The sequence below is a fragment of the Mastigoproctus giganteus genome, chromosome 10 (assembly GCF_048544385.1).
Source record: "Mastigoproctus giganteus isolate SK-2022 chromosome 10, ASM4854438v1, whole genome shotgun sequence".
Classification (NCBI taxonomy): domain Eukaryota; kingdom Metazoa; phylum Arthropoda; class Arachnida; order Uropygi; family Thelyphonidae; genus Mastigoproctus; species Mastigoproctus giganteus.
Window position 1 is genome coordinate 203,531,710 of NC_143584.1, and position 24,401 is coordinate 203,556,110.

A 24,401-nucleotide genomic window follows, 5' to 3' on the forward strand; every position below is an offset into this window, starting at 1 on the left:
ATCTGTTATACTCTCTTACTGTATGTTACTTATTCTTCTAGGTGGATGTCTTTTTCTTTTTTAGCTACTTTCTATCTCTATTCCCCCCCCCCCCTCTGCTCCCACACTTCTCATTCTCTTATCCAATTCCTTTTTATAAAATACCTGAATACTTTTGTATGTTTTACTTTCGCTTCCTTTCTATTTCAGGGGATGTCTATTTCTTCTTTCCCTTGCCTTCTATCCAACTTTCCCTTCCCATCCAATTCCCATACTTCTCATTCTTATCTACAGTTCCTTTCCCTAAACACCGTGGGGCTCCCAGGCTTGTCTGATAGCCCCAGTATGAGTTTCAGTTAAAAAAGCAGTCCCTGGCATGCCTCATTGTGGCCAAGGTTGAGAATCTTGGGTAGGGAACCAGGTGTTCCCTGCCCCCTGGCTGCAAAGTCGGCAGGTGCTGGCACTCAACATAACAACACATGTACTTACATACATACTTGCCAGCCTTGACCTTTTGCCTTTTCAGATACCACTACAGCATATAGGAGAAACCATGGAGACCAAAATAAAAACAAACACCTTGACCTTGTCCTTTCTGTACTATTTTAAATGCTTTGACCTAAAAAAGAATGAAAACAGGCCTATGATCTCAGGTTTCATATTAAATATATAACTAGCATTAGCATTAGTTGATAGTATGCTATTTTAGCAGTAGCATTATAATTAATTGCATCACCCTTTATGAATTGGGGATACATTTGTGCATCTCCAGTAAATGTGGACCTCCCCTGAATCTAAGGATGCTCTTATAATTATGGCTAAGAGTTTGCTCACTTCCTTTGCTACTTCTTTCAATATAACAGGATGGATTTCATGCCTTTTTTATGTTTAACTTCAACAATTTCTCCTCCACTTTGCTCTCCGGTATTACAAAATCATTTAGTTCCCTGTTAGAGTTTAGTAAACTTCTGTCCTCCCTTACAGGATTGCTCATGTGTGAATGTAGATGCAAAATACTCATTCAGTTTGTCAGCTATCTGAGCAGGATCATCAGCAGTTGAACCACTAACATCAAGTGGACCAATCTGATACATCCCCTTCCTTCTAGAGTTTACATAAGTAAAGAAGTCTTTGTTGTTTTTCTTCGCATCCTTTGCCAAGGATTTCTCATAATCAGCCTTCGCTTGCCTAACCTCCTTTGTGACTTGATTACAGACTAGCTTATATCTGCCACAGGCTTCTGTGTCACCTGCTAAGTTATAATCATCTCACTCATTTTTCTTCTCTGTCACGAGCCTCATTAGTTCACCTGACATCCATTTAGGCCTAAATCTTGAACAGTATTTCTTAGTTGATATGAAAGCCTAGTAGCTTCCGAGATTAATTCCCTGAAGGCCTCCGATTTAGAATTCACTGTTTTTAACATCATCAGTTGAACCCACTGTATAGAATTCAAAAACTGCCTAAGACCACTAGTCACCGTTACAAAAACCCTTCCCTTTACTCTTGATGGTAGTTACATCTTTCAAGAGTATTACCCCCGTTGGTTGCCCCTTCGACATGTTGCTGTAGAAAACAATCCTCCAATATATCCACGAAAGTCTTGCTAGCATGCGAGTCACCAATTCACAAGTTCCAGTCAATATCTTGAAAGTTAAAAGCCCCCATTACAAGACATTCTGATTTACTGGCCCACTCTATTTCTCTGTGCAATTATTCATTGTGCTCATCAAAGTCATTAGGCTTATAACACAAAAGTGGAACCAATTTCGGTGAAGTCTGGATGGTCTGTGACAGCCAAATCCTCTGCTTGTACCTTCACGATGGTGGGACTGTTAGTAATATTGGGTATAACCTCCATGCACAAGTACATGGTTGGTGACCACCCAGGCATCAACCAACGTAAGAAGGGGCCGAGGTGTGGCGCCCACACCACATGGAGGAATGTCCCCCCCCTATGTTACCAGGCAGTACTAAGTGGTAGATGACTCTCATCAACTGGTGCAATACCACCACTTTGCTTATTGGAGGCTTGAAGTGATGGAACCCATCTTTAGTCTTTAGATCTAAGTTCCGGTCAACCCTTCCATCATGCAGTATGATTGATGACTTTTGAGGTTATGATGGCGAGATCCAATATTCCTTACATTTCGAGGGTACAGCTCTAAAACAGTGTTCGCAGACCGGCCGCTAGTTAGTACACCGGACCGAACCTATTGGTAACTCTCTAGGAACGGCGCCTCCGTAGCCGGGTGGGTTGGAGCAGCAGTGCGTAGCACATGCTTCTTGATTAGACCAGGGCTCAAGCCCGTGACCACCAAATACGGAGGATTCAGAACGGTCAGGGAATGACGACCGCATATCCCCGGAGCAATATGGCCTTAGTTGCTAATGCTCCTAAAAACCAAATAACAACAACTCTCTAGGAGGCTTCCAGATCAGCTAGTGTATAATCTTGCTACCTATACTCTGCCAGTTAGTGACTGGAGGGAGTCTTGTTGTAAGGTTGGTGCATGCAGCATAGCCAATCAATGCAGCTACAACCGCAATCCTCTACTTCCAACAACTAATTGTTGCCTGCACCTGTATCATGTGGTTTTCACCTTGCATAACCACCATATTTGAGCACACAACATTCTGTACTTTTTGTAATAACGTTTACAACTGAAGAAGGGTGTCTCCATCTGAAAGCTATTGTGATATATTACTTTTAAGATAAAATTTTACTTCATTAAAGAAAATTTTAATAAATAAATAAATTAATTTTCTGTTTATACTCTGGCATGACCAAATGATCAGAGGAGTTCACAAGATACACAGAATACAAGAAACAGCACCTTTTTTAATGAAGTTTTGAACAGGTTTGAAGTAACATTTTACCTATTAAAGAAAATATCACTTCAAACCTGTTTTATTTTATTAGTTTTCTCAGCAGTACTGCATTATTATGCAGCATCGCTGATGCTATCGAGGCAGTGTTAGGTGGGTCGGAAAACTGCTAACTTGGGGGGGGGTTCACAGACTAAAAGATTAACAGTAGCCACAGGTAGAGGCGAAAGCGATCCTTGCACTAGTTCTATTGTAACAAGCAGCAGTCAAGACAGCTGTTGTGATTTATTACTGTTGTCCAAAAGCTGTTGTGATTTATTACTTTTATCTTATTTATTTGAACTTCTTCCCAAGCTGATTAAAGAAAATTTTTCTTCAAACCTGTTTTATTTTATCTATTTTCTCAGCAATACTGCATTATTATATATTTAATAGAAAATAATTTTCTATTGTATGTTATTCTTGGTTTAACATCCTTTTTTATCCATAACATAAGTTTTATTATGAATACTAGGTTAACATAAGGTTTGTTTGACCAGGTTAGTTTTCTGGTCATCCTCTTTTCTGTTACCTTTCCTAAATACCTAATTTTCATTTTTCAGGGAAGTCTCTTCCTTTTTCTCAACTTTCTATCTTCTTTTTCCCTTCCCTATCTCCCCTACTTCTCCCACTTATTCCTGTTTCAGTTCTCAAAAGTACCGATTTTCAGGTAATACCTGAACGCTCCAATAAGTCTTGTTTACAGTCCCTGGCCGTAATGCAGCTACAACCGCAATGCTGATGCCAGCACTCAACATTCAGCTGAACCAAACACCCACAGAACGCCCACACTCTCACATACCGCTGGCTTTGGCATGTGCCTTACAGACAAAACCGCTGCATGTAGGGGATCCCGTTGTACTCCTCAGAGTACAACGAAACCCTGCAGACTGTTTGAAGAACAGAAATACTTTGTCCTTTCTATACGTTCCTGTCCAGTATGAAATTCAATATAGATATATATCATCTGAAGAGAAATATCCCTGTTTTCCTTGATGATTTGCTGATGAGCAGGCAGTGTTAGGTGGGTCAGAAAACTGCTAGCTTCCAGAGAAAAACTTGCAGCTTCCAAAAAGTGTATCCAGTTGACATGGGTGGTCAGTGCAATGTTGAATCACTTTGGTGTGACATTAACACTGGGAAAGGGAAAATGAGAGTACAAGTGAGTTCTAGGCCTAGTGACTCTAATGAGTACAACGAAGAATTGTGCAGAGAAATAGAGTGGGCCAGTAATAAATCAGAATGTCTTGTAATGGAGGATTTTAACTTTCCAGATATTGACTGGAACTTGTGGATTGGTCACTAGCAAAAGTGTTGTGGATTTATTGGAAGATTGTTTTCTTCAGCAACATGTTCGAGGAACAACCAGAGGGGGTAATACTCTTGATCTGATTATCAGCAGTGATGACTCATGCATTAGGAATTTGCAGATAAAGGAACCACTAGGTTACATTGATGACAGTCTACTGATGAGGGATTTACTTAAAAATTTAACAACCATCAAGGGTAAAGGGAAGGGTTTTTGTAAAGGTGACTACAGTGGTCTCAGGCAGTTTTTGAATTCTATACAGTGGGATCAATTGATGATGTTAAAAACAGTGATTTCTAAATGGGAGGCCTTCAGGGAATTAATCTTGGAAGCTACTAGGCTTTTCATACCAACTAAGAAATACTGTTGAAGATTTAGGCCTAAATGGATGTCAGATGAACTAATGAGGCTCGTGACAGAGAAGAAAAATGCATGGGATGCATATAAATTAGCAGGTGACACAGAAGCCTATGGCAGATATAAGCTAGTCTGTAATCAAGTCACAAAAGAGGTTAGGCAAGTGAAGGCTGATTATGAGAAATCCTTGGCAAAGGATGCAAAGAAAAACAACAAAGACTTCTTTACTTATGTAAATTCTAGAAGGAAGGGGATGAATCAGATTGGTCCACTTTATGTTGGTGGTTCGATTGTTGATGACCTTGCAAGGATAGCTGACAAACTGAATGAGTATTTTGGATTTACATTTGCACATGAGAAATTCTGTAAGGAAGAGGAGGAAAGAAGTTTACTAAACTCTAACAGGGAGCTAAATGATTTAGTAATAATGGACTGCAATGTGGAGGAGAAATTGTTGAAATTAAACATAAAAAGTGAACTGGGGTAGATGGAATCTATCCAGTTATATTGAAAGAGGCAGCGAGCGAGGGAAGTAAACAAACCCTTAGACATAATTATGAGAGCATCCTTAGATTCAGGGGATGTCCCCATGGACTGGAGATGTGCAAATGTATCCCCAATTCACAAAGGGGGTTCAAAGGATGACACAAATAATTATAGACCTATCAGTTTAACTTCTGTTGCGGAAAAAATAATGGTGGTCACTGGTTAAAGAAGTAATGCAGGATCACCTAGACAAAACTACAGTAATAGTTCAGACACAGCATGGGTTTGTTAAATAGAAGTCTTGTCTGACCAATTTGATTGAATACTGTGATGTGGTCACAAAGGAACTGGATGCAAAAAATAATTTTGATATCCTATACTTGGATTTCAGGAAAGCTTTTGATACTGTTGCACATGGAAGACTGCTCTACAAAATGGAATGGTATGGCATTAAGGGCAAGTTACTGCAATAGATAAAGGGATGGTTGAGTGGGAGATGGCAGAGAGTTGTAATAAATGGACACTGCTCCATGTGGACTAATGTTATTAGTGGAGTCCCCCAGGGTTCGCTGCTGGGCCCATTGTTGTTTTGTTATTTGTTATTTGGTTTTTTTTTAGGAGCATTAGCAACTAAGGCCAGATTGCTCCGGGATATGCGGTGGTCATTCCCTGACCTTTCCGCATCCTCCGTATTTGGTGGTGACGGGCTCGAACCCCGGTCTAATCAAGAAGCGTGTGCTACGCACTGCTGCTCCTTCCCACCTGGCTACGGAGGCGCCTACTGTTGTTTTGTCTATTTATTAATGATATTGATGAAGGTATATCAGGCTTAATGTCCAAGTTTGCAGATGATACAAAGGTTGGTAGGGTTGTTAATGATGGTAAAGACAGTATGCTACTGCAACAGGATCTAAAAAAGTAATGTAAATGGGCTGAGAAGTGGCAACTTAAGTTTAATATTGACAAATGCAAAGTACTGCATATGGATAGCAGTAACCCAAGAGAAACGTACCAACTGTGTGGTACTACACTCAGGGAGGTGGAGAATGAAAAAGACCTGGGGGTAATTGTGCAGTCGGATATGAAGTTCTCTGAGCAGTGCAGACTGGCTGCCAGAGCAGGTCATGGAGTTTTGTCAATGATATATAGGAATTTTGCTAGCAGAGACAAGGAGGTGATTATACCTTTGTATAAGGCAATGGCAAATTGCCAAAAAGACAGTAGCAAATTTAAAATTGAGGAAGGAATTCAACATGAAGACAGGATATCTCCGAAGTTTTTTACTGCTGCCCTTGAGGGAGCTTTCAGAAGATTAGACTGGTCGCAGAAAGGAGTCGATGTGAATGGAGAGTACCTAAACCATTTACGATTTGCAGATGACATTGTGGGCATAAGCCATAAGCCACGATCCCAGAGAATTAGAGGAAAATCTTAATCAATTATGCAGAGTTAGTAAGGATTTTGGATTAAAGATGAATATTATTATTATTATTGTATTTGTTGTTGCTCTTTATATTATTTCTCCCTGATTGGGGGATTCCACTCCGTGATGGGTACTGCTACCAAGTACACAGGTGGTTGTAATGTCTGGTGTTACTGTTGGTCGACGAAATCTCTGACTATCCTACAGGTGTTCAGGATTGCAACTTTCTGGGATTCCTTGTAGGAGTTCTCTGGGAGACCTATTTCTGGTTGGCTGCTACGTAGAGTCTTCGGTACCATACTGGTGGTTGACACGATGATCAGGATGGTTGATACTTCTTGCATATGCCACATCTCCTTGACCTCATGTCTCAGGTTCGTGTACTTCATGTATAATGATGACCAAGTATGCTACAGAAATGGATATAATGATTCAAGGAAGAATTATATGAAAAGATAGAATCATTAGCTGTAATAATGATAAATGGCTGGAAGTCAAGAGAAGCATAAATTTTGGATGGATAACATTCAGGAAATATAGTCACATACTGAGGAGCAATATCCCAGTTTGTCTGATATGTAAAATAATGAACCAATATATACTCTCCAACATGACTTATGGAAATGAAACTTGGGCACTCACCAAAAGAATGGAAGAAAAGCTGAGAACTACACAGCAAAGAATGGAACGAATTATATTGGGAATCAGACTGTTAGATAAGAAGAGAAATGCATGGATTGGGCAGCATACTCAAGTAAAGGACATTCTTATCAAAACTAAAGAACTAAAATGGACTTGGGCAGGACACATAGTTCGAAGACATGATGACAGATGGACTAAGAAAATAACAGAATCGTACCCAGAGGAGCTAGAAGAAAACCCGAAGACAACGACGGAGATGAACAGATGAAATTCATGAGTTTGCGGGTAGTAAATGGATGGCCATTTCACAAAACAGAAGGAACTGGAAAGTTGCTGGAGAGGCCTTCGTCCTACAGTGGATTCAAAATAGCTGATGATGACGATGATAAAGGAATGGTGAGGCCACACATTGAGGTCTGGAGGTATACAGGTCTGGAGGCCTCATTTTAGGAAGGATGTAGAAGAACAAGTACAGAGAATGGCAACAAGATTGGTGAGAGGAACAAAGGGGGTTACCAGGAAAGGCTTAAATTCTGTAAGTTGCAGCATCTGGAGACTAGGCACCTGCAAGGTGATCTGATTGAGGTGTACAAGGCCTTGAATGGTTTGAGCAGGCTCAATGCTGATGGGATACTTCCACTTGCTGAGATTAAGAACCTGAGGGGCATAGATTCAAATTGAGGAAAGACAGTTGTAGAATAGATGTGCGGAAGTTTACCTTTTACCAGCAGGTAGTTGATTGCTGGAACAGACTTCCATCTGTTGTTGTGGAAGTTGATAGCTTAAATAAATTTAAGGCTGAACTAAACAAACATTCGGAGTTACCGGATTGGTGAAATGGTAAGATTTTTTTTTTTTTTTTTGGCTGATGCTCTATAAGCTTGCTTTCTTACATCATATGCCTCAACTAATGCTAATTCCCAATTAATTCGAACACAACTATATCTGAGGAAAAGCAAAGGTTGGGAACTGTCTTTGTGTTGAAATGGCAACAAGGTTGGGCCTCGACTAACCTAGGAAATGTTACCAGAGAGTTTATCCCTGCTGTGAGGGAATTTGCTAAAATAGATTTGTTATGGTTTTCACCAATCCTATATGGTATGTTTCTTCTTATATTTTTAACCATATTTTGTACAATTGTCCTATGTATAGTGACCTTCGTTTAGATCTGGAAATGGTAGTTGACAACTTCGCGAGTGATAATAAGGTGCAACTTGTGCAGACGAAGAACGTTTTTCTGGTTTTTAATACCTTTGCATGTTGAGTGTTTATTTGAAGACTAGAATTGCAACAACAGTGATAACTTAATAAACTATAAATTTGGATCTTCAGGTTGATTTTATCAGTGCATTTGTATTCTGATTACATGTGCTTTAATTGTTTATGTGAGCCTTGTTTTGTTTGGAAGAACTTGGTGCTTTTGTTGTGCTCAAATGGACTTGACACATTTTGGAAGACATTGCGTGTTGTCTCCTCTATGAACTTTACACTTTTTGTAAGTCGTCAAGTGGACACTAAAGTTAATGGTGTATATATTTATTGGTGATATTCTTTCTTCTCTGGAATGGCTTCTTTGAAGATGTATTGCATATGCCTTGTAAATAATATATATATTGATTTTCTGCTACTGGTGCTTCTATTTGGAAGGAGTATGGAGAGGACTTGATCTTGATTTTAGTCCTATATTTCAAGATTTTAAGTAGCTAACTATTAATTATATTTGTTATGTTATCTTTTAACTTTATATTGCTACAAACGTATTTCTGGAAGTCATGGCTGTTAATCGGGGTTACTCTGTTTTGAGTAGCCGGCTTGGTTACTAAATGAACTTTCACATTTGGAAGACATTGGACAATGTGAACTTAGTATGAACTTTCAGATTTTGGAAACTGTATATGTCATATACAGTTATCGACTATCATAGGTTATTAGGTGTACAACTGCTGTAATTAGTTTATGTAAATAAGTCTTGTTGACCCCCTTGGGGTAAAGCCTCTGCCATACATGTTGGATTTCTTCATAATATGTATATTTAGTGCAGTGTTATTTTTGCCATCTTGCACAAGATTTGCAAGATAAACTTTCTTTTAGTACAGCTGTCGGTTGATGTGCCGGCAGCCCCTGTGGAACTAGGAGGTGAGTCTCTGCTTTGCAGATAGTTTTTCTTCATAATGTGTATTTTGTATACTGTTTTCTTGGCTCACCTTGTATAAGGCTGCAAGGAAACATTTTCCTCCTGAAGATGAATATTCTCTAGGACAGTTCTAATTGTAAAGTTACCTTGATTTTTTCTAGGATTTATTCCGTTACTAGAAGATGATTCTAGGTTGGAGATGAAAAACTCACTTGCCCTGAACTTGCTTTTACTTTACTTATATGTTCTATTTTCTTTTTTTCTTGGTGGATCTCTCTGTTAACCCACCTCTTTACTATATCTATCCCTCCCTTAATCACTTCCCATACTACTCCTACTATATACACTATTTCTATTTGCTCTCTCTTACCACTTTATCCTAGGACTTTCCTATGTTAACGCAGCATGACATTAGTAGATCCTAACTGCCTCCACGTGGCGGGGATGGGTGAGACATCGTGACCAGGTGCAGTGTTGCTGGCTTGGGGCAGCAGTTTTTTGACTTACCTATTAACACTTCCACGATAGCATCAGCAGATATTCTTGCACCCTTGCTGCTTCTCATCTGATAAGAGCCAGACACCAGCCAACAACACTACAACAGAACCAAACATAACACTTACATACTTAACACACTACATACAAATGACCGGTTTTGGCACAAGCCTCATCACAAGATGTAAAGTAGCAGCTAATTGGGGAAACCCTGGGTTCTGCCACAACAACACATGAATATCTCTGAATATATATCCTCTGTGTACATTCTACTTCCCAAATTGAAAGTCTGCAGTTCTTATATCTGTGTGACACCTCTTCTCTGATATCCCAACAATATCTGCCTTTGATGTCTTGACCAGCGCTTCAAATTCATCGAATTTGTTTACTACACTCCTAACACTGGTGTACAAGCAATGTACACCACTGTTAGGAGTATATTAAATAAATTAAGAGTAAATAACACCTGTTCTTACTCTTAGTTATCCGAACACAGGACCATGTATTTACTTGTTCCATGATGATCCCCAGCAGTCCTTGAAATCGTCAGCACCTTGCTTTCCATGCTGCTGCTGCTGTTCGTTCCAATAGAAACAGTGCAAGAATCACTTTTACCTCTGCCTACAGCTATTGTTAATTTATTAGTCTGTGTATCCCCCACCCAAGCCAGCAGTTTTTCAACTTACGTAACACTTCCATGATAGCATCAGAAAATATTCTTCCATCTTTTCTATTTAAGTGCATTCCATTCCTGTAGGAGCTTTCTCTCCTGTTAACAAGCACAGACCACACTGAGAAAAATTCTACCCCACGAGCCTTGCACAATCTCTCCATGGCCAAATTGATTGACAAGGCTCTCATATATACTCCCTTCTATTGTGTCTGGACAGAATTGCACACACTTTCAAATTTAACTCTTACGCACAACTTTTTTCAACATTGCCCTGTACTTGTTAAGTAAGTTGTGATTGATGATGACCTCATAGAAGTAATAGAATACGAGAAATACAGAGAGGAAATCCTTGCTACACTAAAAATGTAGAATGCAAGTCCCAACCAACTGCACTTTTGCCTGCCAATACTGACACCTATGACTACCACAGATGTGCTTGAGATGCCAAATGCCACCTGCACCTACAACCCTACTTTTCTTGCTCTGCCACAACAAGAATATCTCAGTGTCAGTTTATGTGTTTACGAATTTGTTTAATGTAATGATTTAATTATATATGTATTTGTAAACCCCTGGTACCACCAGGCCATGATGGGATTAATTGTATATATCTTATACTTACAATTAAAGATTCTGTTCTGTTGTGTTTAAATTAACCGATAAATTTTATTGTCCATTGAAGCAGTTCTGAAAGTTCTTATATTCTACAAACAAAAACTAAATATCTACCATTTAGCCATATAAATAGCATTCTATATGCATGGAAGTACATATCACAGCTTAACGTACAAGAGCCCAATTATGAAATGAAAGCTTCTGAACAAAATTATAACCAATTTTACTGGAAATTTTATTGATTAATGGAAACATTTTCATTATTTTTAGAATACCAGCCACCAGAAAACAGAAATGGAAACTCTTAAATCTCGTATGGAAGAGGAAAATATTAAGCTTTCCAAACGAAAAGTAGAAATAGATCGTGAACTAGCAGAAATTGAACCCCTTATTCGAGAAGGTATGTGAACATACACATTCTTGTAATGTAATGGAACTGCTTCTAAAAGTTGGTACTGAAAAATTTGAATCAATATTTCATCTGAATTATAGACTCCATGATGCACCTTACATCATATCAATATAATACGTAATATTGACATCATTTATTATTCATATACAAGTATATTAAAATAAAAAAAATTCATAAAAGAGATTATCATTAATTAAAGATTAATTTACTTAATTAAAATCTCATAATTGATTACTATTATTCCTGATTAAAATGATTTTATAGTGCTCTATTAGTACTGTGTAATTATCATCCTGAGATAGGAAAGCATATGTTTTGCTAATTACCTATTAAATCTTACAGTATTATGAACTTCAAAAGTGTGACTAGAGCAGTTTTTTAATATTTTTGTATAGCAAAATCAGCTGTTGGAAATATCAAATCTGAATCTTTATCAGAGATACGTTCATTACGTGCTCCTCCTGATGTGATCAGGGACATTTTAGAAGGTGTTCTTCGCTTGATGGGTATTTTTGACACATCATGGGTCAGCATGAAAAGGTGTGATAATCATTTGTTTTCTTTTGAAATGTAAAATATAAGCCACCCTCAAAGTAAATAATCGTACTCATTTGTGTAGCTTTCTAATTTACAACTCAGAGTCACTTACTATGCTATGTAATGCCATTTACAAATCTGATTTGAATCCTCATTATTCGTTTTTGTGAATGTTTTTAATAAATTAGATATCTATTCTTTGCAGATAATGTAAGAACAGTTTCTTTTATTTGAACTTTGTAATTTTAGCTTCTTGTCAAAAAGAGGAGTAAAAGAAGAAATAATAGGTTTTGATGCAAGGCGTATTTCTCCTGAAATAAGGGAAAGTGTTGAGGAGTTATTGAAAAAAAATGGTGATTCGTTTGAGCCTAAGGTAATTTTGTTGTTGATAAACAGTTTTTCATGTTATTGATTATCTTGAAATAATATCTTCTGTTTAGCATAAAGATTATTAAGTCTGTTTTCAGAGAACACCTAAATTATTTTATTCTGTAGCAATAAACAAAAATAGAGTAATACCTCAATTTAACAATGTTCACCAAACCAGGATTTTCCTCAGTATGGATTTCAGTGACATAACTGTCTCATTCTGATGGTATTTACCATTGATTAAAATATTTTAATTAATAATAAAAGAAATTTAATTCACATGAGGAGACTGACCTTGCTTTCATTTATCAATACAATACCAGAAATTCAGGTGAAAAAATTGAAATACCGTATGAAGCATTTTTGTTTCTCTTTTATGACCACTGAAGTAAACCGTTGAAATGCTATATTTAAGTTGTGTTTGCAATTCCTGCTGCTATGAAGAAACTATAAGCATAAACAATTTAAACCCAATTGTCCTGCACTGTTTCCATGATTCACATCACAGAGAATGCCAGGGAGCCACTCCCTCCCCTTGCGCATTATTACTTACATCTGCGTGCTAAGCACATCTGGCATCAGTAGGAAGTCAATTAATCTCCAGTGAGTGTACTTGGGTTCTCTTCAGACTCTAAATAAGCTTCAGTCAGAGTCTAAATAAGATGCCACTGCTTATTTAGAGTCTCTTCAGACTCTAAATAAGCTTCAGTCAGAGAGGTTTTGTCAATGTTATATATAGGAATTTTCCTAGCAGAAACAAGGAGGAGATTATCCCTTTGTATAAGGCAATGGTCAGGCCACACCTTGGGTACTGTATACAGGTCTGTGGGCCCCATTTTAGGATGGATGTAAAGCTGGAGACTAGGCACCTAATAGGTGATCTGATTGAGGTTTTTAAAACTTTGAATGGATTAAGCTAGCTCAGTGTTGATGGGATTCGTCCTCTTGCTATGGTTGCATACATGAGAGGGTATAAATTTAAATTAAGGAAGAATGGTTTCAGAAAATGTGTGGAAATTTGCCTTTAGCCAGCAGATGGTTCATTGCTGCAAGAAAGTTCCATCTGCCATTGTAGAAGTGGATAGCTTTAATAAATTCAAGGAAGAACTAGACAAACTAGATATCAGGCTTAATGTCCAAGTTTGCAGACGATACAAAGGTTGGCAAGGTTGTTAAGGACACTAATGACAGTACCCTACTGCAACAGGATCTAGAAAAGTTGAGCAGATGGGCTGAAAGGTGGCAAATGAAGTTTAACATTGACAAATGTAAAGTACTATATATGGGAAGCAGTAACCCCAGAGTGATGTATCAACTCTGTGGTAATACACTGACAGTGGTAGAGAATGAAAAGGACCTGCAGGTAATTGTGCAGGCAGATATGAAGTTTTCTGAGCAGTGCAGACGGTCTGCAAGAGTAGCTCATGGTGTCTTGTCAATGATATACATGAATTTTTCTAGCATTGATAAGGAGGTGATTATCCCCTTGTATAAGGCAACGGTCAGGCCACAACTTGAGTACTGTATACAAATCTGGAGGCCTCATTTTAAGAAAGATGTAGAGCTGTTGGAACGAAGTACAGAGAAGGGCAACAAGATTAGTGAATGGAATGAAGGGTTGTTCTTACGAAGAAAGGCTTAAGTTTTGCAGATTACAGCATCTGGAGACTAGGCACCTGCGAGGTGATCTGATTGAGGTGTATAAAGCCTTGAATGGTTTGAGCATGCTCAATGCTGATGGGATTCTTCCTGTTGCTCAGAATAATCACCTGAGAGGGCATAAATTCAAATTGAGGAAAGACAGTTGTAGGATAGATGTGCGGACGTTTGCCTTTAACTAGCAGGTAGTTGATTGGTGGAACAGACTTCCATCTTTTGTTGTGGAAGTTGATAGCCTAAATAAATTTAAGGCTTTGCTGGACAGGTATTGGGGGATCCGGAAAATTTACTGCCGCTTCAGTTTATCACATAGACAATTTACTGCCGGGTCAGTTTATCGCATTTTACCGTCTAGAAGCAATGAGATGTGTTTGGTCAAATCATAAAAGGTTATTTTTTATTTAAGTTTCTGCCTTAAGCTATGATTAGCATATTTTTGGAATTCTATGAACTATGAGAGAATAGTACGGAAATGAAAAAAAACACATGTATGGAAATATGAAATTTAATAGGTAGGTTATGTATTTTAATTGTTACGTGTATCACAAAAATAGTAAAAAAATCCATTACTTGAACAATATAACAATTGGTTAATTTTAAACTAAACTAATTATAACATTAAGTATGTCATAGTTCACTGCAAAATTTCAAAATGAATGTTTATGCATTCTTCAGAATCAGCCACATTGGGATAATTAATTACTAAGAAACTGTAATATTTACAACGCAGTATGTACATTATTAATAAGAAATATTATGTGCTATACCTCTTAGGTAATCAACAATATCACCCCGTTTATCGTATGCACTAACAAGCCTTTTAATTCGTTCATCACAATCGCGATACTTCTTTTTTTTGTTACCTGGATCACTTCCACTTAAATATTGTTCAATGTGCATTTCGTTAATACTTTGTTCTTTTTTAATGCCATCGATAAATTTCCAAATGTTGGGATGATAAGCAGCGACTTTTTCCTCAAATCCTCTATGCCACCCTTCAACAGAATTATTCGTTCTTGGTAATCCTTCAAGAACAAGCTGGCATACATTCCACATTTCATGGGAATACTTTGGTGGTCGAAGAAGATGTCGTCTGGTCGGGCGTCCAATCCATGTATCCTCAAAATAATCAACAACTTCTTGCGATTCTGGAGGAAAAACACCATTTTCACACAAATGTTCAAAAACGACCGTCACAATTGGAGTGGGCACAAATGCAATTGCTGCCAAAATTCGCATATTTAAAACAAAATTAGCATCAGTTTCATGACGTTGTTTCAATCCATTATTCTGAATGGAACGAAAAATACATTGTGAAAAGTGGAAAAAACAACCACGTTGCGAAGCATCAGGAAAAACTCTTCTGCAAGCATTCATCATCACCGTCTCAAAATCTATAGTTATTGATTGCGGGGACATAGTCGGTTCCAATACTTTCAGCTGCTATAGTAGAGATATATACGTTTCCTCAGACTTGTTAAGCAATAATGCATAAACTAATGGAAGCGATATTTTGTCCTTGAATCCATGTATCATATACAGCTGATAAAAAAGTAAGAGAACAGTTTTGAAAGTCCCATCGATATACCAGTGTTCACTTAGTGCTAACAACTGCAAATTTCTTTTCGTACTGAAAATTAACATACGATTGTCCTCGGGTCCAGAATCAAATTGTAGAAACAATTCTCCATTGCATGATGTTTTATATTCTTCTGTAAAAACTGTCTCTGCGATGCGTTGGAAGAACTGGACCATAAAAATTTCGATTTCTTATATTTCGGATCGTTTGTTTCATTGTATCTACACTTGGAAGCTTAGGGGCTGCTGCTTGGCTACAGATTCTCAAAACATTTGAAATAATACTAAGAGGCGTATTATTTGTTGTTTCTGCATAAGTTCGAATGGTATCAAGAAGTTGTGCTGCCTCAACTCCTGCTGCGTCTCCATAATGATTGTGCTCCTTCCATGTTTTAATGATAGTGTTATCTACCGTAGCAACTCGAGCGGCACGTTTGGTTTTTCGGTAATTTTGACACTTCCAATGAATTTTTGTTTCATTTTGCCTGTCTTTATAAAACAAATGTCCACTAAAGCACAATTTCGGTTTTCCTTTTTCTGATTTCAAAAATTCCACCGACATGATGCGTTCACAAACTCAAAAGGATGAAAATATAAACTCAAAATAAGAAAATGTTGTGATTGTAAGAGATTATAAATATATAAGTACCTCCCTAATCAGCATGCCCTACTCCCACCCCCTAAAAAATGCTACTTAAGTTAAAGGAATTAAGTAGGTACCTACCTAATTCCAATTTTGGAAAATAACAGGCAATTAAATTAAAGCACCTGCAATGGTATGTATTTCTAGTAAATATATACCTAGCATATAACTTCCATTTTTAACTACACTTAATTCTTAAATAACACCTATAGAAAAGCCTTATTTTCAATTTAAAATGACAAATAAATTTATATAAATTATATCTATTGCCTGGCGATAAAATATATAGCGATCATTTGTAGGCTATAAATTGTTTATAAACTTAAATTTTCTTAAACTTTCGGCCATAAACTTTCCTAGACTAAGTCTAGGAACGTTTATTGCCCGCAATTCATCGCTAGCAGTTTACCACCGTGTCAGTTTATCGCATAAACAATTTATAGCCTACAAATATCGCCAGGCAATACATATAATTTATATAAATTTATTTTTAACTTAAGTAGCATGTTTTAGGGGAGTGGGGGTAGGACATGCCAATTAGGGAGGTACTTATATATTTATAACCTCTTACGATCACAACATTTTCTTATTTTGAGTTTATTTTTTATCCTTTTGAGTTTGTGAATGCATCATGTCGGTGGAATTTTTGAAATCAGAAAAAGGAAAACCGAAATTGTGCTTTAGTGGACATTTGTTTTATAAAGACAGGCAAAATGAAACAAAAATTCATTGGAAGTGTCAAAATTACCGAAAAACCAAATGTGCTGCTCGAGTTACTACGGTAGATAACACCATCGTTAAAATATGGAAGGAGCACAATCATTGTGGAGAAATCAGAAAAAGGAAAACCGAAATTCTGCTTTAGTGGACATTTGTTTTATAAAGACAGGCAAAATGAAACAAAAATTCATTTGGAAGTGTCAAAATTACCGAAAAACCAAATGTTCCACTCGAGTTACTACGGTAGATAACACCATCGTTAAAACATGGAAGGAGCACAATCATTGTGGAGACGCAGCAGGAGTTGAGGCAGCGCACCTTCTTGATACCATTCGAACTTATGCAGAAACAACAAATAATACGCCTCATAGTATTATTTCAAATGTTTTGAGAATCTGTAGCCAAGCAGCAGCCCTAAGCTTCCAAGTGTAGATACAATGAAACAAACGATCCGAAATATAATAAATCGAAATTTTGATGGTCCAGTTCTTCCAACGCATCGCAGAGACAGTTTTTACAGAAGAATATAAAACATCATGCAATGGAGAATTGTTTCTACAATTTGATTCTGGACCCAAGGACAATCGTATGTTAATTTTCAGTACGAAAAGAAATTTGCAGTTGTTAGCGCGAAGTGAACACTGATATGCCGATGGGACTTTCAAAACTGTTCCCTTACTTTTTTATCAGCTATATACGATACATGGATTCAAAGACAAAACATCGCTTCCATTAGTTTATGCATTATTGCCTAACAAGTCTGAGGAAACGTATTTATCTCTACTACAGCAGCTGAAAGTATTGGAACCAACTATGTCCCCACAATCAATAACTATAGATTTTGAGACGGTGATGATGAATGCTTGCAGAAGAGTTTTTCCTTACACTTCACAATGGGGTTGTTTTTTCTACCTTTCACAATGTATTTTTCGTTCCATTCAGAATAATAGATTCAAAAATGTTATGAAACTGATGCTAATTTTGCTTTAAATATGCGAATTTTGGCAGCAATTGCATTTGTGCCCACTCCAATTGTGATAGTCGTTTTTGAACATTTGTGTGAAAATGGTGTTTTTCCTCCAGAATCGCGAGTTGTTGATTATTTTGAGGATACATGGATTGGACGCCCAACCAGACGACATCTTCGTCGACCACCAAAGTATTCCCATGAAATGTGGAACGTATGCCAGCTTGTTCTTGAAGGATTACCAAGAACGAATAATTCTGTTGAAGGGTGGCATAGAGGATTTGAGGAAAAAGTCGCTGCTTATCATCCCAACATTTGGAAATTTATCGATTGCATTAAAAAAGAACAAAGGAAAAAAGAAATGCGCATTGAACAATATTTAAGTGGAAGTGATCCGGGCAACAAAAAAAAGAAGTATCGCGATTGTGATGAACGAATTAAAAGGCTTTTTTAGTGCATACGATGAACGGGGTGATATTGTTGATTATCTAAGAGGTATAGCACATACTATTTCTTATTAATAATGTACATACTGTGTTGTAAATATTACAGTTTCTTAGTAATTAATTATCCCAACGTGACTGATTCTGAAGATTCATAAACATTCATTTTGAATTTTTGCAGTGTACTATGACATACCTAATGTTATAATTAGTTTAGTTTAAAATTAACCAATTGTTATATTGTTCAAATAATGGATTTTTTACTATTTTTGTCATACATGTAACTATTAAAATACATAATCTACCTATTAAATTACATAATCTACCTATTAAATTACATAATTCCGTACTATTCCCTCACAGTTCATAGAATTCCAAAAATATGCTAATCATAGCTTAAGGCAGATACTTAAATAAAAAATAACTTTCTTTGATTTGACCAAACACATCTCATTGCTTCTAGACGGTAAAATGCGATAAACCGACGCAGCGGTAAATTGTTTATGCGATAAACTGATGTGGCTGTAAATTGCTGGCGGTAAACTTTCCTAGACTGAGGTATTTGGAACAAATGGAGGGGTGAAATGGGAGCAGTTTTTTTTTTTTTTTTTTTGGCTGATGCTGCATAAGCTTGCTTTCTTGCATCATATGCCTCTACTAATGCTAACTATTAAAGGGGATGGTTAATATTAGTTTTTAAACTGTTAGAAGTATGTTTTCATTATTTATTTGGTTTCAAAGCATTTATATTGTTTTTAAAATATGGACATATTGTATTGTCTCGCTCAAAGATAGGGTTGGTGATTCTATGTGTTTTAGGGTTGGGCTTGGGGTCCATGAGCCTCTGATTCCATGGTGCATTGGATCATTGATTTTGTCTACACAGGTGTGGAATACATGTAAACTATTTGTATAGTTATCCAACAACGGAGAGTATCAACACTGAACTGTTCTATTGAGGTAATTCCTCCATTTCATCATAGAGGTAATTCCTCCATTTCGTCATAGAGATAATTCCTCCATTTTGTCATAGAGGTAATTCCTCCATTTCTTAACTAATTGATTTATAATGTAGAACGTATTGAACTCTTGCTGCTCTGTTATCTATTAATTGATAATGAATGAAATTTAATTAATATAGTTCTTTTGTTTGTTTATCTAGAATGCAAAGCGTGCCTCTGCTGCTGCTGCTCCCTTAGCTTCTTGGGTAAAAGCAAATGTTATGTATTCTCGAGTTCTGGAGAAAATTAAACCGCTTGAAAGAGAACAGGCAAAACTTCAGCAGTATGTTTTGTTTTATTTTTGATTTTATCTTTGTTACAATCTTTGATGATTTTATGATTGAATGTTTATAAAATAATTGTGTTCTTTAATGATAAAACATATTTAAGATTTTCAGAAAAATGAAATTTTATTTATCTACAGTGCAACTTCACTGTACCATACTTCTTTATACTGAGTTTTGGATATACCATAGTTATGATCATGTCCCCTAAGATGGATTTTAAAAAAATACTGTGTTACAACAAAGAATTAATAAATTTATTATCAGAAACTGGAAAAAGTAAACACTTTCTGTGTTCTCTTCTGTGATATTTTACAGAAGTACTGAATATATCATAGAAGTAACTGAATATATCACTGTGTTTTGCAATAGTATTCCTTACGTATTCTTATATTGGACTTGAATTTCCCTGTGCAGAAATTCAAGACCAATATCAACTGTTACCTCTTATTTTCTCAGCCCTCAACCCATGCACACAGAGTATTTGAATATTATAGGTACCAGTTTTTTGACTGAGATTATTATATTTTTATTGTATTGTTATATATACACAGTTGATTCCGGTTAATTGGGACACATCGGGACTAGTGGATTTTGGCCCGATTAAACAGCTACCCCAATTATCCGAAGCTTCATGTAAAAAAAAATTAAAAATACAATGGACCCCCGCTTTACAATTGGTTCACTATACAATCAAATCATGTTACAATGGAGTCACCTAAGTAAAGTACCGTTCAATATACGATGTGTAGTAAACGCTGTTCATTGTGATCACATTTGTGAATTAAATTTTAGTTCTATTAAACAGCAATTCTAATTAGCGAAAATAGGAAGAATATTATCCACAGGCTATAAAAGTAAAGATATATTAAGCACAAATTTACCCTTTATTACCTTACCAATTAAAAAATTAAATGATACCTGAAAATCGGAAGAATATACGTGATAATCGGAATAATTAATACATACTCTAATATGTACATACTAACTAGTTGACATTTCTCTTCACTGACATTTGTGGGTGGGGATTAAAATTAAAAACAGTAAAAAGATAAGCAATCAATAACAAAGAACACGACACAAATTGCAAGTAACACGATACGCGCAAGTGAGAACGGAGTAACAAATTAGGAATCTTTAAAAATAGGAATGAAGAGAAGATTATGAAAATTAATTTTTTTATATGATTGAAGATTTCATGGAAGTGTAAACACATTTTACCATAATAACCCACAGAATTCCAGCTGTCAGTATTATCACAAATTCAGTAAGATCGAGTTTACTATCCGTTTATGATAGATTGCACTAACAGAAAAGCCCTATAAACAGGTGACTTCTAATTGTTTTTATTTTTTTATGATAGTGACCTCCAGAAATCGGACTGAACCACATGGTACGGTTGGAGACAATCTTAGGATGATCTCCAGTGCTGCGGTCTCCTGCCCCGATTAAACGGCATGTTGACCCAATTAAGTGAAGTAAACCCTGGCTATTTTTTCGATTGGGTTCTGTTTTTTTTTAAGATTTGTCCCAAATAAACGGCTGCCCCGATTAACCGGTGGCCCAAATAACTGGAATCCACTGTATTACTCTTTAAAAAAAAAAAAAAAAAAAGAGTTCTGTTGATTAAGATAATATGATGTGACTTTTACAGATTACATTCTTAAATGACATCAAAAGGATATCAAGTGTGAAGTCAAAATTTGCTGACAATGTCAAGATCAGGAGAGTATTTAGCATCACCACCAAGTGATAATTCTTTAGGATGAGTTAGATAGGTAAAAGGATGGTTAAAAAAGTGACAGCTATGTTTAATGTAGCAAAATGCAAGGTCTAACACTTGAGCAACAAAAACTCCAAAATAGCTTATACATTTGATGGTGTTTGAATTAAAAAAAATTAGATGAAGAAAGGAATTTGGAGATTACAGTAAGGGTCGACATGTAGTTGTCTGTGCAGTACAAAGTGGTAGAAAGGAGACACCGTGATATCTTATCAATGATTTATTGAGCATTCTCTTTTAGGGATGGGGGGGTCATAATCCCACTGTACAAAGCAATTGTGAGACTGCACTTGGAGAAGACTAAAAAGAAAGAAATCAAACTTCTTGAAAGGGTGCAGAGATAAGCAGTGTGCCTGGTGAGATTGGAAAAAGGGCATCCTTACGAAGAAAGACTTTGAATATGTAGGCTACACAGCTTGTTAACTAGGCACCTTACAAAGAACCTAATTGAGGTATATAAGACTCTCAGAGGGGATAGTAAAATAAATGAAGGTGAAATTTTCACAGTTATAAATGATTCCAGAACTAGGGGCCCATAATTTGAAATTATGGCTCCTAGTTCTGGAATTAACTGGCAAAATTAGCCTATACTACTTTGCCTAAACTGGCAAAGTAATTTTTTCAGGCGAAGTTTCCTTGTATTAATATGAGCAAGAGAATGGCATCTTTATGTACCTACCTGAGTTTCCATTGAAATCCCGTAAAAATTGAAACCTTTCATACTAAGAATTCTAATGTGAAAATTCAAATTGAATACAGAAATGCATTAAAGATGAACAAATTTTATTTACAGTGAAAAGCCACTTTAAGGCTTAACCAGAGGGCTTTTCATACTCTTCATTCTAGAAGTGGTGTAGATAAGAAAGCATAAATGGTTATACAGTGCTGCTGGGAAGAAAAAATTAGTAAAAAGAGAGCTATCATTCAGAAGCAGCGTGTGCTAATACATTTCAAAATTTAGATATTATGACATTTCCATGGTCAGAAAGAAATGACTTTTGTGGTTAAATCCATGTAAACTTGACAAGGAATTAAAAAAATTACATTGTTGTAATTATTAAAATTTTTGGGCCATTCAAGAGTAGACGTGAAAATATCAGAAGTTTGCACACAATTCAAATTGAATATAGAAAATCTATAAAGATGTACAATTTTATTAACAGCAAGGGAACACTTCAATCTATTCCCATAATTTTTATAAAACCATAATAATAGACTGCTAGTTTTCCACAGTCAAACTATTCATACAAGAAGCTATTAAGAATATGCACTGAAACCATGGCTGTCAATATTAGGTCTCCGTTTATCACTTCTGATGGTCTTTTAATACAACAATTAACCTTAACATTAATATTCAGGACAGTCTAACTTATCACTACTAAGCCCACCTATATTTAATCTTATTTCTATTCCCCAACCCTCAGCAGCACTGTATATTCCCGTCATGCCATCTTACCTATCACACTTCCTGAATGAGGAGTATCAAAAAGAACTTTGGTCAAGATATGAAGTATTTCTTCACTGTAAACTAAAATTGTGCATCTTTATGACTTATCTGTGTTTCAGTTTGAATTTTCACTTTGGAATTCATAGTATCAAAGATTCCTAATATTTATTTTTGATGGGTTTTGTAGTTTATGGTTTTCAACAATTAGTTTTAATTACATGAAGATTCTAGTACACATTTATATTGCATTAATTTTGTTAGTTTTGCTTGCTGATATTAACAAAAAGGACGCTCCAGCCTAAAATCTTAGTCCTCCAGCTTAGTCCTTGAGGTTGTCACAGACATTCTCTCAGATATGCCAGACAAGCTGTACTTGCTACCTGGGAGTCTAAAACACTGATGAAACTGATATTCGGGTGACGCTCAAGTCAAGTGGACCCAATTTCGGCGAAGTCCGGACGGTCTGTGACAGCCAAATCCTCTGCTTGCACCTTCACGATGGTGGCACTGTTAGTAATCCTGGGTATAACCTTCATGCACAAGTACATGGTGGGTGACCACCCAGGTGTGAACCAACGTAAGCAGAAGTCGAGGTGTAGCGCCCACACCACATGGAGGAAAGCCGCCCCTCTATGTTACCAGGCAGTACTAGGTGGTAGATAACTCTCATCAACCGGTGAAATACCACCATTTTGCTTATTGGAGGCTTGAAGTGGCGGAACCCATGTTTAGTCTCTAGAGCTAAGTTCAGGGAAAACCCTTCCCTATCTCTTCCATCATGTAGTATGATTGATGACTTTTGAAGTTATGATGAACGTCGTGGCAAGATCCAATATTCCTTACATTTCGAGGGTACAACTCTAAAACAGTATTCGCAGGCTGGCCACTAGTTGCATGTCCCACCCACTTTTTCTTACTATTGAATACACCATGAATTGTCAAACTAATAGAGCAAGCTTATCTGTGAAAAGATCTAAACCTCCCAAGCACTTCCTAATTCATTTCACAAATATACGTTGTCTCAATTCTAATCTCAACGATGTCCATTTCCACTTGCAGTCTGCCAAACCCCATGTACTTTTTCTGACAGAATCTCAGTTATCGGTTGATTCAACTACTGCTCATCTCAGATGCCCAAATTATTCACTGTATGATTCCTTTCACCTCAAAGGTGGTACTTGTGCATATGTCCATTCTGATATTCCCTGTCAGAGACTTGACAATTTGGAATCTCCTCTCTTTGATTTTCTCTGGCTTAAAATCTCTCTACCTCATTGTGTCAAATTCATCTTTATCGTTCTCCCAACTCCACTAATCACTTGGAGCTTTTTGACTTCCTCTCTTTCCAACTTGACTTTCTCCAGTCCAACTTTCCTAGCAGTGAGGTAATTTTCCTTGGTGATTTTAATGTTCACAACTCCAGTTGGCTTCCGTTTTCTAGTCATACCGACCCAGCAGGTAGAGATGCTGAGGCTTTTGCAATTACTAATGACCTAGCACAGATTGTTCATTTACCTACAAGAATACCGGACAATCCTACTCATACAGCCAATATGCTTGATCTTTTTCTCACAAAC

General features: G+C 36.7%; 1 protein-coding gene across 1 annotated transcript in view; it reads left to right on the forward strand.

The window, feature by feature from the left end:
- btv (dynein cytoplasmic heavy chain beethoven) overlaps positions 1 to 24,401 on the forward strand; it is a 696,240-nt gene that overhangs the window by 470,222 nt on the left and 201,617 nt on the right. Inside the window, exons 47-50 of the mRNA XM_090384033.1 lie at positions 11,252 to 11,381; positions 11,789 to 11,933; positions 12,180 to 12,303; positions 19,472 to 19,593. Coding sequence (XP_090240159.1) covers positions 11,252 to 11,381; positions 11,789 to 11,933; positions 12,180 to 12,303; positions 19,472 to 19,593 — 521 coding nt within the window. The remainder of the gene's footprint in view (positions 1 to 11,251; positions 11,382 to 11,788; positions 11,934 to 12,179; positions 12,304 to 19,471; positions 19,594 to 24,401) is intronic.